This window comes from Trichechus manatus, unplaced genomic scaffold, assembly GCF_000243295.1.
Source record: "Trichechus manatus latirostris isolate Lorelei unplaced genomic scaffold, TriManLat1.0 scaffold00030, whole genome shotgun sequence".
NCBI classification, from domain to species: Eukaryota; Metazoa; Chordata; class Mammalia; order Sirenia; family Trichechidae; genus Trichechus; species Trichechus manatus.
Window position 1 is genome coordinate 14,491,249 of NW_004443966.1, and position 22,512 is coordinate 14,513,760.

Consider the following 22,512-nt stretch of genomic DNA (forward strand, 5'->3'; position numbering starts at 1 on the left):
AAGAAAGACAAGTCAAAATGTAGGATCACAGTTTCTAGCCAATCTGAAAAGGCTAAGCTTTCAATGGTTTTGCCCATTTGTAATGCTAATATAATATATACTGATGGCTCTGAAACTGTTCTTTGGACTGGGGTCCAGACGTGTGCGGCAGCAAGCTTGTCTGTTTTCCCAATCTTGCCTATTCTGTAATATTCCTTGGACTCGGGCAGACACGGCTGCGGGAGCATACTTGTCTGTTTTCCCATTCTTGCCTATTCTGTAATGGTCTTTGGACTCGGGCAGACATGGCTCTAGCAGCATGGTTGTCTGCTTCCCACTTCTGCCCTTTTGAATATATGCGGAATAAAACTTACTTTTTGCTTCATTAAACTTTATGATGTTTTTCCCTTACAACAGTGGGGGAGGTCCTCCTCTGTGCTCCGCAGTGCCTACTGCTTCCCTCATGATGGTACTTCCACGTGGTTGTAGCTGCCAGGTTATTCGTCACCCTCTCCATTAGACAAAATGTTCCTCGGCGCAGGGACCACGTTTTAGCCACAGCAGTATCTCCAGCTTCCCTGGATGGGCCAAGCTCCATCGCCCCAGGCAGCGCCACCTCAGCAGTCGACGGAGCGCATGCGCCTAGACCTTTCGAAGCCCGCGCGGGAAGCAGAGCCTCCCTGCGCGCGGCTCCTGGAAGGGGCGGTCCTTTGCCACTTGAGCTCCCCTCCCCCACTCTCGGTGCGCTTGCGCACAGGGGACAACCGTTGCAGGGCGCCCAGGGCCCTAAGGTGGGATCGTCGGCCGCCGACACCCCCGTTTCGGCCCTGAGGTACCCGGCCCGGTGGGCCCAGGACGTTCCAGTCGCATGGCGGAGTGCTTCGGACGACGCCCATGAAGTCCTTAGCCCTTCTAGTTGCGCTGTTGCTATGGTCTTCGTCCGTGCTGGCATATCCGAGTGAGTGACTGGCCTGAGGCGGCAGCGACCCAGGGGACACACCTGGGGGAACTTCCCAGGCTCTGGGGCCTGCCTGAAGCCCGGCTCTTCCTTTTCCCTCAGATTCCCTGGTCCTCCCAAGCCCCACTGTCCAGGGTCCTGGCCTACCTGCGCTCAGGTGTGTCCGTCTCTTACTCGCGACCTCCTCCGCCCCGAACCCGCACGCTGCCCAGCCAACCAGGAAGAGCGGTGACTGGGCATTGATCCCAAACGTGACTAGGGATGCGTCTCTGGGCAGACTGGGCTCGCGGACATGCTCGTTGTTGTTGGTTAACCTCATCATCTTTCAGCAGATGCACTGCATATGCAGGAGCCAGCAGACAATGGCCCGCGGGCAAAAGCTTTTGTATGGCTGGCCTGCTAAGAATGATCTTAACATTTTTAAATATTAATTTAAATATTTCGTGACTTGTGAAAAAGTATGGAATTCCAGTTCCATTGTTCATAAATAAAGTTTTATTGGAACACAGCCATGGTCATTCCTTTATGTATTGCCCAGGCTGCTTTCCTGTGCTGTAATAGCAGTTATGTACTTGCCACAGAGACTGTTGTTGTTAGTTGCTATACCCCATGTGTCCCAGGGCAGAACTGCTGCATACAGTTTTCTTGGCTGTAACCTTTATGGAAGCAGATCACCAGGCCTTTTTTCCACAGCACCGCTGCATTGGTTTGAATCGCCAACTTTAGGATACCACTCTCGGCCCTTTACAGAAAAAGTTTGCCTGACCCCTTTGGTAAAACATGGACAGCATGTGGATTCTGGGTAGCTGTCTAGGGCACTCATGTGACCCTGTGTATAATTCTACAGAGCAGCCTCTGGATACACAGGATTCAAAGTTGTAGTTAAGCAGAGTTACAAATTACTACTTGCCAAGGAGCTCTTTGGTTTCTCCCCGTAGGTGAAAACCAATAAGCCAAATTCAGGGATCTTAAAAGTTTACTGTATTAACAACATCCACGTGGACAGCTAGAGGTATTGAAGCATTTAAGTCAGGTATCTGGTAACTAGTATTCCAAATAGGACTGTGAGGCTTGTTCATCTAGCCTGACTGTTGTTTAGTGTGGCATTTAGTAATTTAACTAACTAAATAGAATTTAACAGATATAGAAAAAAAAAATAGTAACGTAAGTATACCCGTGGCCCTCGTGTCGATTCTGACTCATATGGCCCTATAGGATGGAGTAGAACTGCCCCATAGGGTTTCCAAGGCTGTAATCTTTAGGGATCCTGCTGAGCAGCTGGTGGGTTCGAACTGCCAACCTTTCAGTTAGCAGCCAAGTGCTTAAACCACTGTGCCACCAGGGCTCCTTAGTAACATAATTAGTGCTTGCTAATTATACAGAGCTATAGTTCAGAATTGTTAACAGGGCATACTTAAAAATTAGATTTAAAAAACAAAATACAACATAACCTAAATAATCATGAATCGTAGTAGGAAAAGTTCTGGATAAAGTGTCCTAGATACCTCAAGTTAGTCCTTTAAATATTAGCACTTATCATGTTTAGCTGCTTTTAACAAAAATCTTTGTAAAATTTTTCTTCCTTGCCTTAAGGGACTGGAACATACTGAATATATTACCTTTTCTTGATGTCTGATGGTCATTATGACTCACATCGGTTATTGCACTTTAGTAGTTGTGGATCAGCGGGTCACAATTGACTAAGAAATATGGAGATTTTAGTTAAGATGACATTAATACTGTCACACAAAATACTCTGGGGCTGCTGTGCAGTAGCACCTGGATACTCTCTTAATTCAGTGAAACTCCTGCCACCTGTTTCTTGCCTCCCTCCATAATTTCATGGCCTGTTCTTTTTCTCTGCACCCTCCTCCCTAAACTTTCCCAGAGCTAGTAGGAAATGAAGTGATACTTCTCAGAAAAAGGAGTGCTTTTGTGTGGAAGATATAGGTGATATAAGACATAAGGATAATATATACATGTCAAAGATGATGGAAGATGTCTTAGAAAATCTATTTACCTCCTTTCTACTGAAGTGGATTAAGGGATATGTAGGGCAATGTTAACATGACTACCGTCTCTTTTTCTCTCTCTCTCTGTCTTGCTCATTCTGTGTTTCTAAATAATTTTAACTTTGCTTATTTTTTTGAATAGGTATGCCAGAAGAAACCGGCTTATCACTGTCTTTGATTTAAATCACTTACGTAGTCTTTATTTTATATGGGCCCAATTCCAACAATTGTTGTCAAGAGAGTCAAATAAAAAATGATCTCTCAAGCCAAAGATAAGTCAGATAGGTTTTCATAATGAAAGTAAGCTTTGATAATTTTTTTCTGGACTACTAAAACAGCTTTCAGGTTATTGTATAAACATCATAGGCATTTTGTATTAAGCAGCTACGTTTATTGAAAAACCTCAGTACTTTTTGTAACTTCCCATACATTTCTAATGGGCTCACTCCAAGTTTAGTTAGTACCAGTATAATTTAAATTCAGTTGACATGAATGAGATTTGAGTGTACGGAAATCTACACTCGACTTCATATGTATACATCCTGATGGTGCTGGATAAACACCCTTTTACTATACTGTTAAATGTCTGTGCATTCAATTAATTTCCTTGTATCTGGTCTTTCCATACTTTTAGTTTTAAATATTTTCCAATTTTCAAAACATACCCTTTAATGTATCTGCACTGTACAACTTGCCTTACTTCTTAATGAGAATTCCTTCTGCTTTTAAGAAATTTACAGCTTCTAAAGTAACGTGAGGAGCCCTGGTGGCACAGTGGATAAGAGATCAGCTGCTAACCAAAATGTCGGCGGTTCGAATCCACGAGATGCTCCTTGAAACACTATGGGGCAATTCTACTTTGTCCCAGGGTTGCTGTGAGTCGGAATTGACTCAACAGCTATGGGTTTGGTAAACTAACATGCATATACTAGTAATATATTTAAATTATGCTAGAATAGGAGCCCTGGTGGTAAGTGATATAATTTGCCTTTTATAATTTGAAGTCGTTTAATATTCATGGTCCTGAAGCTGGGTGTTTTTTTCCTTTTTTGTATAAAACGAAAAAACCCACTGCCGTCAGGTCGATTCTGACTCACAGCGACCTTATAGGACAGTGTAGATCTGCCCCATAGGATTTCCAAAGCTGTAAATCTTTATAGAAGCTGACTGCTACATCTTTCTCCCATAGAGCAGCAGGTGGATTCGAACAGCCCACCTTGCAGTTAGCAGCTGAGAGCTTTAACCACTGTGCCACCAGGGCTCTTTTTTTTTTTTCTTTTTTAGGTTATCTCCTTGGATGTTGTTGTTAGGTGCCATCGAGTCGGTTCCGACTCATAGCAACCCTATACACAACAGAAGGAAACACTGCCCAGTCCTGCGCCATCCTCACAGGCATTGCTATGTTTGAGCCCATTGTTGCAGCCACTATGTCAATCCATCTCGCTGAGGGTCCTCCTCTTTTTTGCTAATCCTCTACCAAGCATGATGTCTGTCTCTATGGATAGATCAGCACAAATAGTTAATGGTACGGGATTGTTTTAGGCCAGGATGACAATACCTCTTAATTTGTTTCTCTAGATTGATATTAAAGACTCAATATGTGAGTCTTTGCCCTCTATCTTTGTCCTTAGGATGGACTTTGTTGTTATAGGCCACACAGTGCAAAGGAAGTGCAAAGGCAACAACCAGCAACAGTTGTTCGAACATATCAGCAAATAAATTCAAAGGAAAAGTCAAATTATTTCATTTCAAGCACATTTCAAAGTACAACTCTCTTGGTTTTGGTGTTGTATGCTTATGTAGTTTCAAGGTCCAAGGCTATGGCGGTTTGGAGGGTCTCTCAGACCTGTGAATGGAATATTGTGACATACTTCATTAGTGTTAGAGATAACGAAGAGCATGTCATCTAATATGTGAATGTCCAGAAGGTGGCCTCTGGGAGAGTAGCAGGAAGTCTCATTAGCCTGTCCATTAATGTTTTCCAGAAAGAGTCCTGTCTTTCTGTTCTTTTGACCATATTCACCCTTAAATAGATATACTTTATTCTGATAATATGTACAAAATTAAACTTAAGCAACCGTTTTTCTTACCTGAATAAAATGAACCAAGTATAATACTAGTTATTTGAAAAGACTTTCATCTTTGTTTTTTTTAAAAATCATAAATTTGTGACTTTCTAAAAAATACACAACTTATTTTACTTAACTCTAATTTTTTCTGAGGCTCAAATGTTTGTCCCTTGGCCAGTTGGAGCCACTGTGAACTGCCTTTTCTGTTCTTTAAATTTTTTTTTTTTATTGTTGTAAAAATATACACAACATTGCCAATTCAACGTTTTTTGGGTGTACAATTTAGTGATATCAATTACATTAATCATGTTGTTAACCATCACCTATAATCATTGCCAAATTTCCCATCACCATAAACAGAAACTCACTGCTTCCTAAATAATACCTACCCCTTTCTCCCTGCCTTCTGCCCCTAGAAACCACTAATAAACCTTGGTCTCTATACATTTATCTGTTCTTGCTGTTTCATATAAGTGAGATCATACAATACTTGTCCTTTTGTGATTGACTTATTTCACTCAGCACAATATTTTCAAGGTTCATCCACGATGTAGCATGTTTAGGACTTTATTTCTCTTTATGGCTGAGTAATATTCCACTGTATGTATGTACCACATTTTGTTTATCTACTCATCTGTTGATGGGCATTTAGGTTGTTTCCACCTTTGGTTATTGTGAATAGTGCTGCAGTGAACATTGTTATATGTGTATCTGCATCTCTGCTTTCAGGTCTCTTGGGTATATATCTAGGATAGAAATTTCTGGGTCATATGGTTCTGTGTTTAACTTTTTGAGGAATCGCCAAACTGCTTTCCACAGCGGCTGTACCTTCTGTGTTCTTTTGATAAGATCTCATACATTTTTAAAGTCTTCTTGTTTTCTGATGATACCTGGTTGTCCCAAGCCCACTTTGTATCTTCCCTGCTGTAAATGGAATCAGTCATCCTTCCAAGGAAACATAGTAGAATATAGTATTAGAAACCAAAGTGCCTGGGGTACATATCAGACTCTTGTGGTGGGGTGATATTGTTATTTAGGACATTTTAGTGAACAGAACTAGAAAAGATATATTTAAAGCTCATGAGTTTGATTCCAATTAAATTTGAACATTACTCTTAAGATAACTTCTTGATTTTTAACTCTTCACCCAATTAAAATTGTATTTCTTTTTTAAAATGTAAATTCTTTATTGTGATAAGTGTATATATAAAACAAAACATTTGCTATTTCAACATTTTTTACATGTATAATTCAGTGACATTAATTATATTCATCATGTTGTGCAACCTTCGCCACTGTTTCCAAAAATGTCCGTCACTCTTAACAGAAGCTTAGTGCCTCTTAAGCAATGATTCCTCTTTTCCCTCCTTTCCACCCTACCCCATCCTTCCTAACCACTAATAAACTTTGGTCTCTATACATTGTCCTGTTCTAGATATTTCATGTATTTGGGATTGTACAATATTTGTCCTATTGTGACTCACTTATTTTAGTCAGCATAATGTTTTCAAGATTTATCCATGTTGTAGCACATTCAGGACTTCATTTCTCTTTATGACAGAGTAATATTCCATCATATGTATGTACCACATTTTATTTATCCACTTATCTATTGAGGGACATTTAGGTTGTCCCTGTATTTTGGCTACTGTGAATAGTGCTGCAGTGATCACTGGTGTACATGTATATGCTTGTGTTCCTGCTTTAAAAATATAATTTAGTGGCGCTGTTTCAGTTATCTGTTGCTGCATAAAAGACTGCCCCCAAAACCTGTGGCTTAAAACATTAATCTATTATTTATGATTATATGGGTTGACTGGACTCATCTGGGCAGATCTTCTGCTTCATGGGTGTAGCTGAGGACACTCATGCAGCTGCATTCAGCTGAAAGCTTAACTAGGGTGGGAGCATCGAAGATGGCCTCTTGTCCTCCAGTGTCTCTCTACATGCCTCTCATCTTTCAGTAGTCTAGCCCAAGTTTCTGTATACCATAGCAGCTGGCTTCCAGGAGGGAACGTTATAAGCCTTAATATGCAAGCTGTTGTCAAGCCTATGCTTGTGTCAGACTTGTTAATGTCCTATTGGCCAAAACAAGTCACATGAAGCAAGCCCAAATTCAATGTGGGAAGGCACTACCCAAAGACATGAACACCAGGAAGTGCAAAGCCATAAAGTTATATTTCTTTAACTGGAAAGCTTGATTAATATGAAATAATTACTTGTTTATGTTACTTGTCAGCAAAGATTAAAATTTGAATTAATAATATTAACAAGTCATAGGGAAACTACTAGATGCGTATAACGAGACAACATTTCCTTTTGTGAGCATTCTTTGAATATTCCCCACTAACGAAGCACAGTTATACCACTTTAATTTGAGCAGGAAGTACTTTAACTTAGTTATATTAGTTCATTGTAATTTAAAGGTGTTGGTGTTTTCACTGGCAGTTCTTACATGGAGACGGCTTTTAGGTATTTATTCTCACTTGGTAACAGCACTTAACTTCTGTAGAGTAAGGGAAGTCTTTTCTTTGTGAGTCCACTTCATGACATGGATGGAAAATATAAACAATTTGTTCTCCAAAGTTATGGACAAGTTTCATTCAGCCAGAACCTGGTCCTCCTATAAATGATTCGATGCTTGGGTGTATGTTTAAGCTTTATATACATTAGTTCTCCATGGAAAATCCATTTTGTTTTTCACTCTTGTAATAAAAATCCTAGCTCTATTTGAATCCTTTGCTTTTTTTTTTTTAAAGGGCATTCATAATTCTGGTTAGATTTTGGGTGCAATCACCAGTTGCCATATCAAGCTTCTGGGCCACAGGCAAAGTAACAATATATATGTTCTTTAAGCACAGAGACCAGATATATTCGTTTGAACTTTTTTGTTTTTATGTGGAAGTTTAAAAATGTATCTTTTCCCTCTTTGCTGAAACACCAGGTTTCTCCCCATTATTTGCAACATTTTGCTACTACTTTTAACTTAGCAGGTGTTTATTCTTATATCAAACCACATGTTTAAATCACAGTATTATTTAACTTTAAAACCTCAGTTTTTTTAAAACATAAATTTATTTAAGCACACGATTACATAGCACTCATTTTACACACACACGCACACACATTTAGAATTCCATTTTGACTATATTGTTTTTGAGTGTATCTCTTTGTATTGTATTATGTACACTTAGAATCACAGACTACTGCTATCAACACTTTACTAGTTTGAATGAAGTATAGAAAGCTCACCTACCTTTATGTCCTTTTACCCTCCTTCATCTATAGTTGTCTTGAATATTTCTTTTACATACATGGAGAACCACATGAGACAGTTTTGTAAGATTTGCCTCAGCTGTCAAATATAATTTAGAAAACTCAAGAGCAGGAAAGTCTATTGTATTTACTCATTTTCTCTTATTCTTTCTTCCTTCCTTATGTTCTAAGATTCCATCTTTTATCATTTCCATTCTGTTTAGTGAATTCCGTTTAGCCATTCTTTTAGGGTAAGTATTCTGGCAACAACTTACTTTATTTGTCCTTTATCTGAGAGCGTTTTGATTTACCTTGCATTCTTGGAAGATATTTTCCCTGGATATATAATTCTGGATTGATTGTTCTTTTCCTTAAGAACTTGAAAAATGATTGTGACATTTCCTGCTGACCTCCATGGTTTCTGATGAAAAATCCACTGTCATTAAAATTGTTTTTTCCCTGTAAGTAAGGTGGTGTTTCTCTCTCATTGCTTTCAAGATATTTTTTCTGTGGCTTTGGTTTTCAGAAGTTTAAGGATGATATGTCTTGGCATGGATTTCTTTGGTTTATTCTGTTTGAGGTTCACTCAGCTGCTTGAATCTATAAGTTCATGTTCTTTGCCAAATTTAGGAAATTTTCAAACATTATTTCTTTGAATATTTTTTTCAGCCTTACCTTCTTTCTTCTCCCCTTCCAAAATTCTGATGACATGGAGGTTAGATCATTTTGTTATAGTCCCATAGATCTCTGAGGCTCTGCTCAATTTTTTTTTTCCGTCCATTTTTCTCTGTTGTACGGACAGGTAATTGTTATTGTTCTACTTTCCGGTTCATGGATTCTTTCCTCTGTCCCCTTGCCATTTTGCTGTTGAGCCAATCCATTGAGTTTTTGTTTGTTTTTAATTTCAGTTATTGTATCATTTAGTTCTAAAATTTCAGTTTGGTTCTTTTTTTTTTTTTAATTGTACTTTAGGTGAAGGTTTACAGAACAAACTAGCTTCTCATTAAACAGTTAGTGCACATTTTTTTTATGACACTGGTTAACAACCCCATGACATGTCAACACTCTCCCTTCTCAACCTTGGGTTGCCTACTGCCAGCTTTCCTGTCCCCTCCTGCCTTCTAGTCTTTCCCCCTGGGCTGGTGTGCCCCTTTAGTCTCGTTTTGTTTTATGAGCCTGTCTAATCTTTGGATGAAGGGTGAACCTCAGGACCAACTTCATTACTGAGCTAAAAGGGTGTCCGAGGGCCATACTCTCAGGGTTTCTCCAGTCTCTGTCAGGCCAGTAAGTCTGGTCTTTTTTTGTGAGCTAAGATTTTGTTCTACATTTTTCTTCAACTCTGGCCGAGACTCTATTATGATTCCTGTCAGAGCAGTCAGTGGTGGTAGCCGGGCACCATCTAGTTGTACTGGACTCAGTCTGGTGGAGGGTCATATGGTAGTTTTATGTTTAACTCTTTGAGGAACCACCAAATTGTTTTCCATAGTGGCTGCACCATTCTACAACCCCACCAGCAATGGATGAGGGTTCCAAATTCTCTACATCCTCGTCAACATCTCTTGTTTTCCATTTTTCTGATCATAGCCATCCTAGTGGGTATGAAGTAGTATCTTATTGTGGTTTTGATTTGCATGTCTCTAATGACTAATGACATTGAGCACCTTTTCGTATGCTTGCTGAACATTTGTATATCTTGTTTGGTGAAATGTCTATTCAAGTCCTTTTTTGATTGGATTCTTTATGTTTTTGTTGCTTAGTGTAGGAGTTCTTTATATATTCTGAATATTAAACTCTTATCTGATATATGGTTCCCCCAAATTTTCTCCCAATCTGTGGGTTGTCTCTTCAGTTGTTGATTAAAGTCCTTTGATGCCCCAAAGTCTCTAATTTTGATGAAGTCCAATGTACCTATTTTGTCTTTTGTTGCTCATGCTTTTAGTGTCATATCTAAGAATCCATTATCAAAAACAACATCCCAAAGCATTACCCCTATGTTTTCTTCTAAGATTTTTATGGTTTTAGTTATTACATTTATGTGTCTGATCCATTTTTGAGTTAAGTTTCATATATACTGTGTGGATCCAATTGTTCATGTGGAAAACCATTTGTCCCGGAACCATTTATCAAAGAGACCATTCTTTATTGAACAAGCACCATTGTTGAAAATCAATTGACCATAGATGTATGGATTTATTTCTGGATTCTCAATTCTATTCCATTGTTCTGTATGTCTATCATTATACCAGTTCCAGACTGTTTTGATTACTGTAGTTTTATAGCGTATTTTGTAGTTGGGGATTATGAGTCCTCTTACTTTGTTCTTCTTTTTCAAGTTCCCTTGCTATTTCATATGAATTTGATGATTGGCTTTTCCATTTCTGTGAAGAAGGTCTTTAGAATTTTGATGGGGATTGTGTTGATTATATAGATTGTTTTGGGTAGTGTTGATATCTTAACAATATTAAGTCTTCCAATTTATGAACACAACATCTCCTCCCATTTATTTAGGTCTTTAATTTTCTTTTAGTGATGCTTTATAGTTTTCAGGGAATGAGTCTTTTATCTCCCTGGTTAAATTTATTCCTACATATTTTATTCTTTTACATGCTATTGTAAATGGAATTGTTTCCTAAATTTCCTTTTCAGAATGCTCATTGCTGATGTATAGAAATCTGACGGATTTTTGTGTGTTGACTTTGTACCCTGCCATTTTGCTGAATTCATTTATTAGCCCTAGCAGCTTTCTTGTGGATTCTTTGGGGTTTTCTATATATAGAATCAGATCATCTGCAAAAAGGGATAGTTTTACTTCTTCCTTGTAAGCGTAATATTATAATGGGTGTAAATATTTAAAACCTTGCATAAAAATTTAAGTGACTGGAATTTCTAAATTTCTTACATTTACAAAAATGGTCTTATCCAGAAAGAACGTATATATAGAAAGGTTATTCATGTAACGACACAATGAGTCATTAAGGTTAACCAAATAAAATTCTTGTACATGACTGATCAAACTCCTTATATTTTACACCCATCTCATAAAGTGTACTAATAAAGAACAGATTTCCTTTATCTTCTAGTATTGTAATGCTGCTACCAAGAAAGAACCATCAGTTACAACATCAACTGTCTCGAATCAAAATTAAAGAATTTAAATAAAGATCAGATAAGTGTATATGTAATGACAAAACAGTTTTAAAAGTTACAAATAATGCCAAACAAAGTAATTTGACTATTCATTTGTTCAAGTAGAATGTAGTCGAATTGTTGTTGTTGTTGTTATTGTTAGGTGCTGCTGAGTTGGTTCTGACTCATAGCAACCCTGTGTACAACAGAACAAAACCCTGCCAGCTCCTGCACCATCCTCATGATCGTTGTTATGCTTGAGCCCATTGTTGCAGCCACTGTGTCAGTCCATCTATTGAGGGTCTTCCTCTTTTTCTCTGATCCACGTAATCAAATTATACAAAGGCAATTGTAATGTTCAACCCTGTTATTCAGCCAGTACTTTTACTCTAAATTTAATATTCATGATTTGCTATTTATTGACGGAACCAGTAATTATGCTAATTTTAATCAAGATTTCTGGCTCAGGTAATCATTGTATGGCTCATCATATTACAAAAAGGAGTGCAATTATAGTTTAAATGAGGGCTTAAAAATTCAGGTAGTTATACCTTAAATTTTAAGGAGTGCTGGTGGTGCAGTGGTTAAGCACTCATCTTCTATCCGAAAGGTTGGCAGTTGGAACCCACCAGCCGCTCCGTGGGAGAAAGATGTGGCAGTCTGCTTCCATAAAGATTACAGGCTTGGAAACTCTATAGGGCAGTTCTACTCTATCCTATAGGGTCGCTATGAGTCAGAGTCGACTCTGTGACAGTGGGTTTGGTGTTTTTTCTATACCTTAAGTTAATGTTAAAACTCAATTGGAAAAAAATTAATAAAAATTAATGCCTTTAAATATACATCTTCTAAGTCTGTTGACTAAAATGACCTAAGAACAAAGTCACCCCACAATACAAGTCTTGATATGTACATCTCGTCCTCAGATTTTTATCTCTAATATTGTTTTCCCCTCATCTAACCTATAAAGTCTTAACCTTTTAAATGTGCTTAAAATATACAGAATTCTGCTTTTTCCTGAACTTGACTGTTGATGGGTTCACCAGTTGTTACTGGTTGCTACTTTAACTTCTCTCCTTGCCTTATGTGATCCTTGAAAGGAACCGAGGAACAAAGACCTGAAAGACAATGTTAGAAGCCAACGACTTACACACCAGGTCTTCTGTTTTCCTGGTCTGAAATAACCCTACTACGGAAATCTATTTGCTCCATCTAGTCCTAGGAGATGAAATGAGAAATAATTTCTTTGCATTGCTTACTCTTCAGATTAAAAACAAATAAAAATTAATGTTCCAGATTTTTGGATTTGTGGCTTCAAGGCCAAGAAAATTTAATAATTTAAAAATGTATAAGAGGTATAATCTCAAAAAAAAAAATAAAAAACTTTTAAAAGCTGATCAAACATAATAGCGTGTATAGTATGATTCTTGTTATGAAAATACGTTATATATAACCTGGAAGACTGTTAAAAATGTATAGGTTGTCAGAACTCCTCAGATTGATCCACAGATTCAACACCATCCCTGTCAAAATTACAGCTTGCTTTTTTGCAGAAGTTGGCCATCCTAAAATTCATATGGAATTGCATGGAAGTCAGAATAGCAAAACAATCCTGAAAAAGAACAAAGTTGGAGGACTCACATTTTCCAATTTCAAAATTTACTGTACATTTGCAGTCAAGATAGTGTAGTACAAGCATAAGAATACACAGATCACTGGAATAGAATTGACAGTCCAGAAAGGAATTCTTACATTATGGTCAATTGATTTTCAACGAGGGTGCCAAGACAATTCTTTGGAGAAAGAATAGTCTTTTCAGCAAATGATTCTGGAACACTATGCAAAAAAATGCAGCTGGAACCCTACCTTACACCAAATACAAAATTAATTCAAAATGAATCTTAGACCTAAGTGCGAGAGTTAAAACTATAAAACTCTTGGAAGAAAACAAAGATAAATCTTCATGACCTTGGATTTGGCAGTTGTTTCTCAGACAATGACACCAACGCACAGATGTCAAAAGGAAAAATAGGTAAATTAACTACATAAAAATTAACTTTTGTGCTGCAAACAATACCATTAAGAAAGTGAAAAGACTACCCACAGAATGGGAGAAAATATTTGCAAATTATATATCTGATAAGTAACTGGTATCCAGAATATATAAAGAATTAGTACAACTAAGTAATAAAAAGACTAATAATCCAATTAAAAAATGAGAAAAGGATCTGAGTAGACATTTCTCCAAAGAAGACATTGAAAAGCCAGTAGGCACATGAAAAGATACGCAACATCGTAAGTCGTTAGGGAAATGCAAATCAAAACCAAGATGAGACCACTTCACAACAACTAGGATGGCTATAATAACAAAGACAGACAATGACAAGTGCTGGGAAGGATGTGGAGAAATTAGAACCTGCATACATTGCTTGTAGGAACGTAAAATGGTACAGCTGCTTTGGAACTTCTTCGAAAGGTTAAACAGAATTACCATATGACCCAGTAATTCCACTGCTAGGTGTATACCCAAAAGAAATGAAGACATTTGTCCATACAAAAACTTATACACAAATGTTCACTACTTATAATCGCCAGAAAGTAGAAACAACCCAAATGTCCATCAATTGATGAATGGATAAACCATACCATGGAATATTTTTCAGCTATAAAAAGGAATGAAGTACTGAAACATTATGCTGAATGATAGAAACCAATCACAAAACAACACATATGATTCCATTTAGATGAAATTCAAGACTAGGCAAATCCATAGAGACAGAAAGTTGATTCGCGGTTGCCTAGGTCTGGAGGGTAGTAGCAGTGGGGTAATGAGTTTCTTCTTGGGGTGATGAACATGTTTTAAACTGATTTTGTGGTGCTGGTTGCACAACTCTGTGACTGTACTAAAAAACATTGAATTGTGTACTTTAGCTGGGTAAATTTTATGATATCTGAATTACATCTCAATAAAGATGCTAAACAATATAAAAGATAAATTATGAAGCTATTCTAACATTGTTTAGGATTGTGATTTACTTACACTAAAGATTATGTCAATAAAATGTTACTTTAGAGATTGATAAAATCCAGTAAAAGAAAATTAATAGTACTAAAACAAATATGTTAAATTTATGTGATAAACTTCTATTAAACCCGTTGCCATCAATTCCGATGCTTGGTAACCCTATAGGGCAGAATAGAACTGCCCCATAGGGTTTCCAAGGCTGTAGTCTTTACGGGAGCAGATTGCCATGTTTTTCTTCCGTGGAATGGCTTGTGGGTTCGAACCCCTGATCTTTTGGTTAGCAGCCTAGTGTTTATCCACTGCTCTACTGAGGTTCCCTATATTTTTATTAGACCATTTAAAAAACCAAAACCAAACCCATTGCCATCAAGTCTTCTCTGACTCATAGTGATCCTATAGGAAGGCCATTTAGGAAGAAACAATTACAAGAAATGTAGGGGCTTTCTGAAAATTGGAGCTGTTTAACTACAATGTTTATGATGTTGTTTTAGATAAACTTCAGACTTGGGCATTTAGAAAAACATGGTTAAAGCTGTATCTGTTATTGTCATAAAAAGCTGCCTACTTTGCCTGAAAGAGGATTTTTTTAAATTGCCTTGATTTTCTCCCTAATAATTGTTGGAATAATTGTTGGAATAATTGTTGAAAAAAAAAGTCTTCATGCCAGCTGACCTATTTTAAACGATACATGAAGTCTAGCTTTCCGCTACAAACATTCTTTACATTCTTCTATAGAAATTTTTTACCTATGATTATTTCCTTAAGATAAATTCTTGGAGGTACAATTAAGTTGCATATCTACCAGCATTTTGTTCATCATTCTATCATTCATTCAACAAATACTTTTTTACTGTTAGTACAGCCTTAGGCGCTGGCTAGGATACGAGTATTTTAATCATATTACCTTGAATGTGGCCAGACACAGATCAAGAGAGAGAGACCGTGAAAGTTTTTAAGTTTTTATTAGATTCACAGTTTCCTGGGGAAAACACAGCACACCACAACGAAGGACCACTCGGGTTGCATCTGGGGATAGGCTAACAACAAGATGGAATTGTAGGAGAGAGCTTATGTATGACAAGTAAAGTAGGATTTGCTAGGTTTCTCAGGTTTCTTGGGGATTAGGAATTCTGAATAATTCTGCAGGCTCCAGGGCATGGGGGCTGTCCCTAGTTTTTGGGTACCTGGTCCCGGGACAATGAGGGTAGGTGCAGGGGACAATTAGAGTAGGAGCACGGTGGCCCAGGAGTGTGAGAGCCTGTAAAGGGGAGTGATTGGAGAGTGGACTTAATCAGTTGTTCAAAAAGGGGAACTGACCAGCCAGGTCTTAGCCTCTAGAGAGGACCTCAAAACTGGGTTGACAGCATTTTTTTAGATATTATATGTATTACAGTACAGGGGGCTATGTGAGCAATGCAGACATGGCCACAGCTCTCAAAGAGCTTACAATGTGTGGCAGTCATCAGTTAACAAGTTAAAATTATTCTAAACCCTATAAAGAAAAGATAAGAGTGCTTCGAGAGAGACTAATGAGGGACCTGGAGATCATAAAGGAAGTAACTTCTTTTACTAAGAAAGTACCATATTTACATGCCAAACCTAGGTTTTCTCATTTAAAAAAAACATTTCCTTTATTGGCAAAACAAAAATTGTTTAAATTGCATTTCTTTCATTAACAATGAATTTTAGCAAGTTTTCATGCTTATTGGTTTTTCTTTATTATACCTTGTTTCTTTCTTTGAAAATAAAATGTATATTTCTATGAAAAGGAAATATACGTTTAGAATGCATTGTTTGTCGATGGAAGTTTCATGTTTCATTGCTAATTTTAAATCATGATTTTATTATTTTCCTCAGAATAAACTCAAAACTAATTAAATTGCCTTTTAACTCTGTGTGAAGCAGATTTATTTATTTTTTGTAAATCATTGGCTCTCATTTCCCACTCATACTTTGTAATAAGAAAATCTATTAAATGTGGCTGAAGTATTTTCAATAAAACAACCAAACCAAACCCGTTGCTGTAGAGTCCATTTCGACTCATAGCGACCCTATAGGACAGAGTAGAACTGCCCCCATAGGGTTTCCAAGGAGCCCCTGATGGATTCGAACTGCTGACATTTTAGTTAGCAATATTTCCTGCAAAATCTCAAACCCGTTTAGCAATTAGCCATCCTGCCTTCTGGGGGCACTGGAGAGCAGCATCATGGTTTCTCAGGCTAGAAGAGATTCTTACCTTTGCCACTTTCTGGGACATTGCTGTGTTTGGTTTCATCACTAACTGGTAAAAATAGAGGGAGTATTACAGAGTACACCAAGTGTAGACTACAAGTACTCTAGCAGGGTAGTCTTATCTCTGCAAGAATTTGAATTTTGCTCATCTTTTTAGCACCTCCTGAAGAATGGAGAAAAGCCAGTTTTCATAGTGGCCAGGGCCATCTGTAGGGATGTGTGAGGCTTGACTATCCTTTATACTACCTTGCCTGCAAACATTTTACAAAGATTAAATTGATCTGCAGGAGCAGTCCTGACTAGTAGAACTTAGAAGGTCAAGATGAAATATATAAATGTTTTAGGAGGACAAAAGCAGGAGGTGGGAAGTGTGTGGGGAGAGGATGGATTTAACAGCAGAACAATACAGAGACAGAGGGTACATGAAGAAGGGAAGAAAAGAAGGTAGGGTGCTCTGTTGCTAGGCAGCCACGAACAGGCATTTTAGGGTTGCCTGAGTAACAGTGGAAGGGGATAATGAGTACCTCAGGTTTTTTAAGGAATCAACTAGTGGTAAATATCTTCTTCTCCTGTGTTTTGACACCCTAACTCACTTAATAGCAACCTGGATATCCTAGTTATTACTTTAAGAAGAGACAAGCTAAATGATTTAAAAATTGTTTAGCAGACTATAATCTAATGGCAATGTCTTTTGAAAAGCACTTAAACCTTTGTTGGTTACAGATTTTAGATATGCTTATAAATAGTTACTCACAATGGAAATCTTTCCAAAGCAGATTTTGAAAAACACTTTATTATGGAAAATTTAAAATATATACAAAAGTAGAAAGAATAGTCTAATAAATCTCCATATGTCTATGGCCAGCTTCAGCTATTACTAACTCATGATTAATCTTATCTGTTTCATCTGTATCTCTACCCACATTCCTTTTCCCCTCACCTCGTTATTCTTCCTCTCCTACCTCTGGGGCTTGGGTTATTTAGAAGCAAATTCCAGACTTCATATTATTTCATCACTAAATACTTTAGTATGAAGCACTAAAATATAGAGACTCAAAACACACACGCACACGTGCACTCGAACACACATGGAACAACATTGCCATTTTCACACCAAAGAGGTAACTTATTCCTTAATATCATCAAATAGCTGAACAGTGCTCAAACTTTCCTGATTCTTGCACCCCTCTTCCCTCTCCCCTCTTTCTCTCTTTATCAGTTTGCTTGATTAAACTGGGATTAGAATAATATTTATAATGTAATTGGTTGATATTTCTCTCAATTCTCCTTTAATCTATAGTTCCCCTGCTGTCTCTCTATTTTTTCCCCTTGCAATTTAACTGTTGAAGAAACTAGGTCATATGTCCTGCAGTCTGGACTTCGCTGATTACATTTCCATGGTGTAGTTTAATATCCTCCTTTGTTGTCCCATGTATTTCTGTATATGGCTAGTTAGATCTCGACAGATCTGTTGGATTCAGGCTTGGCTTTTTTTGTAAGACTACTACATAGGTGGTATTGTGTTCTTCAGGAGCCACATAATATCTGATTACGTATCCTTTGATGATGTAAGCAGTCATTGATAATCATTGAAAAATGGTCATATCTAATTATAAATGGCTTCTTCATATATTAACTGGAATATTTATAAACAGAAACTTTCCCTCGCCTTGAACTATTTCTCCATATACAGTTGGCTCTATTTCTGCATTTTCTATTCTGTTTCATTCATCTGTCTAGTCATGTGCCAAGGCTATAATATTTTTATAATAGAGGCTTTATAATATATTTTAATGTCTGGTAAAGCTAGCCCCTGGTTTTCCTGGCTATTCTTAATCATTTGTTCTTCCAAATGAACTTAAAAATCAATTTTTGTAGCTCTAAAAAAAGTGATATTTTCATTAGAAGCACATTCAATTTATGAATAACACAGAGAGAATACAACATCTAAGCATCTTATGATGTTGAATCTTCTTGTTCAAGAACATGGTATATCTTTCCATTTGTTCAAATTTGCTGTATGTCTTTCAAAAAAAGATTTTATTATATTCTTGTATTAGTTTCCTGTGGCCGTTATAACAAATTACCATAAACTTGGTGACCTAAAACAACAGAAATGTATTATGTTACAGTTCTGGATGCCGGAAGTCCAAAATCAGTTTCATTGAGCCAATATCAAAGTTTTGGCAGGAACGTGCTATCTCTGGAGGCTTTAGGGGAGGACGTGTTCCTTGTCTCTTCCAGCTTCTGATGGCTGCCTGTATTCCCTGACTTGTGGCTGCATCACTCCAATCTCTGCCTCCATGGTTACATTGCCTCCTCCTGTTCTGTGTATGCATCAAATTTCTTCCTCTCTATTATAAGAACACTTGTGACTGGATTTAAGACCCACTTGGATAGTCTAGGATTATCTCCCCATGTCTAGATCCTTATATCTGGGAATACCCTTTTTCCTTATAAGGTAACATTTACAGGTTCTAGGAACTAGGTCCCTTAATCAGGCTACTACAATTACTCATATAGGTTTTGGACATTTCGTTTTGAGTTTATAGTGAGATATTTTATTTTATTATCAAAAATGACATCTTCTTTCTCACATCTTCTAACTGGTTTATGTTTGTAAGTACGAAGGCTACTGCTTTTTGTATATTGATACTACAATGTGCTCTTTGCAGTAGCTTTTCAATTGTTTCTTTTGTGTTTTCTACGTTTATAGTTACATCATCTGCACATACAGATTTTTTTACCTCTTTCTTCTCAACTTTCACATCTCCAATTATTTTCCCTTATCTAATTGCATTGGCTAATACCTCCAACATGAAATTAAATAGTATTGGAGGTGATGGTTGTTTTTCGTTGTTGTTAGCTGCCGTCGAGTCATTCCCAACTCATAGCGAACCCGTGTGTAGAATAGAACTGCTCCATAGAGTTTTCTTGGCTGTAATCTTTATGGAAGCAGTTTACCAGGACTTTCTTCTGTGGAGCCACTGGATGGGTTCACACTGCCATCCGTTGAGTTAGCAGCTGATTACAAACCACTTGCTCCCTTCAGGCTTCTATGGAGAATTAGGTATCCTCATCCCGTTCTTGACTTTAGCAGGAAAGCCTCTAGTGTTTCTTACTAAGTAAGATCCAAATCATATCTTTAATGTTCTCCTTAGGGATTGAAATTTATATTTTAAATGAGAAATGAAACAGTTACTAGTCTCGAGAATAATACATAGTGCTCTGTAGCTTTTAAAGTGATTTCAAATACCTAATTTATTTGGTTCTGTGAGGTAAACGGGCAGATACAGTATCTTAGTTTTGTGTGTGTGTGTGTGTGCTTTAGGTGAAAGTTTACAGCTCAAGTTAATTTCTCATTCAAAAATTTATACACATATTGTTTTGTGACATTAGCTGCAATTCCCACAATGTGACAGCACACTCCCCCTTTCCATCCTGGGTTCCCTGTGTCCATTCGACTAGTTCCTGTCCCTTCCTGCCTTCTCATCCTGCTTTTGGACAGGAGCTGCCCATTTGGTCTTGTATACTTGATTGAACTAAGAAGCGCATTCCTCACGTGTGTTATTTTTTGTTTTATACTCCTGTCTAATCTTTGTCTAAAGAGTGGGCTTTGGAAATGGTTTCAGTTCTGGGTTAACAGTGCGTCTAGGGGCCATAGTTTTGGGAGTTCCTCCAGTCTGTCAGACCATTGAGTTTCTGGTCTTTTTACATGAATTTGAGTTCTGTTCTACATTTTTCTCCTGCTCTGTCTGGGGCTCTCTATTGTGTTCCCTGTCAGGGCGGTCATTGGTGGTAGCTGGGCACCATCTAGTTCTTCTAGTCTCAGGTTGGTGGAGTCTCTGGTTCATTTGGTCCTTTAGTCCTTTGGACTAGTATTTTCCTTGTGTCTTTGGTTTTCTTCATTCTCCTTTACTCCAAGTGGGATGGGACCAATTGATGTATCTTACATGGCCGATAGCAAGCTTTTAAGACCCTGGACACCACTCACCAAAGTGGAATGTAGAACATTTTCTTTATAAACTATGTTATGCCAGTTGACCTAGATGTGGGGACGTTTTTGATTGTCACAAGGGTGGAGGGGTGGGGTGTGCTGGCAACAAGTGGGTGGAGGCCAGGGATGCTGCTCAACACCCTACAGTACACAGGATGGCTCACCCCAGAGAATGATCCGGTCCCAAATGTCCACATTGCTAAGGTGGAGAACTGCATTAATTCTTTGGGGAAAAAAATTGAGTTTGATCCCTGCTCACACCGCACACCACAATAAATTCCTGATGAGTCAGACAGTATAAACCAGGGGGACCCTCCAGCTTCTGTGATTTCCCTCCTCTCTCCTCCCTACTCAGTGTGTGGATTTATTTATTTATTTATTTTATTGTGCTTTAGGTGAAAGTTTACAACTCAAGTTAGTTTCTCATACAAAAATTTACACATACATTGTTATGTGACCCTAGCTACTATCCCTATAATGTGACAGCACATTCCTCCTTTCCACTCCGGATTTCCTGTGCGCATTCAACCAGCTCCTGTCCCTTTCTACCTTCTCATCTCGCCTCCGGACAGGAGCTGCCCATTTAGTCTCGTGTATCTACTTGAACTAAGAAGCACACTCTTCATGAGTATTATATTATGTTGTATAATCCAGTCTGTTCTTTGTCTGAAGAGTTGGCTTTGGGAATGATTTTAGTTCTGGGTTAGCAGAGAGTCTGGGGGCCATGTCTTCTGGGGTTCCTCCAGTCTCAGTCAGACCATTAAGTCTGGTCTTTTTACTAGAATTTGAGTTCTGCACTCCACTTTTCTCCTGCTCTGTCAGGGACTGTCTGTTGTGTTCCCTGACAGAGCGGTCACTGGTGGTAGCTGAGCACCATCTAGTTCTTCTGGTCTCAGGCTGATGGAGTCTCTGGTTTATGTGTCCCCTTGTTACTTGTGTCTTTAGTGTTCTTCATTCTCCTTTGCTCCACGTGGGTTGGGACCAATTGATGCATCTTAGTCACTTGCCAGCTTTTAAGACCCCAGAGGCCACTCACCAAATGGGATGCAGAACATTTTCTTAAAATTTGTTATGCCAGTTGACCTAGATGTCCCCTGAAACCACGGTCCCCAGACCCCTCCCCTGGTACACTGTCCCTCAAAGTGTTTGGTTAGCTTTTGGTTTAGTCCAGTGGTGCTGCTTCCCCTGTATTGTGTGATATCCTTCCCTTAAACTTAGATAATTCTTGTCTACTATCTAGTTAGGAAATTCCCCTCTCCCTCCCTCCCCACCCTTGTAACCATCAAAGAATGTTTTCTTCTGTGTTTAAACCTTTTCTTGAGTTCGTATAATAGTGGTCTCATACAATATTTGTCCTTTTGTGACTAATTTCACTCAGCATAATGCCTTCCAGATTCATCCATGTTATGAGATGTTTCGTGGATTCATCATTGTTCTTTATTGTTGCTAGTATTCCATTGTGTGAAAGTACCATAATTTGTTTATCCATTTGTCCGTTGATTGGCATCTAGGTTGTTTCCCTCTTTTTGCTATTTACTGTAAACAGTGCTACAATGAGCATGGGTGTGCATGTATCTATTCATGTGACGGCTGTTAATTCTCTAGGATATATTCCAAGGAGTAGGATTGCTGAATCATATGGTACTTCTATTTCTAGCTTTTTAAGGAAGCACCAAATCATTTCCAAAGTGGTGGTACCATTTTACATTCCCACCATCAAATGTATTAGTGTTCCATTCTCTCCACAACCTCTCCAACATTTATTATTTGGTGTTTTTTGGATTAATGCTAGCCTTGTTGGGGTGAGATGGTATCTCATTGTAGTTTTGATTTGCATTTCTCTAATGGCTAATGATCGTGAG

General features: G+C 38.0%; 1 protein-coding gene across 1 annotated transcript in view; it reads left to right on the forward strand.

The window, feature by feature from the left end:
• The first annotated feature begins 873 nt into the window (after positions 1-873).
• The window catches only part of SPESP1 (sperm equatorial segment protein 1), a 30,310-nt gene continuing 8,671 nt past the window's right edge, over positions 874-22,512 (forward strand). The window contains exons 1-2 of the mRNA XM_012555034.2: positions 874-937; positions 1,040-1,165. Coding sequence (XP_012410488.1) covers positions 874-937; positions 1,040-1,165 — 190 coding nt within the window. The remainder of the gene's footprint in view (positions 938-1,039; positions 1,166-22,512) is intronic.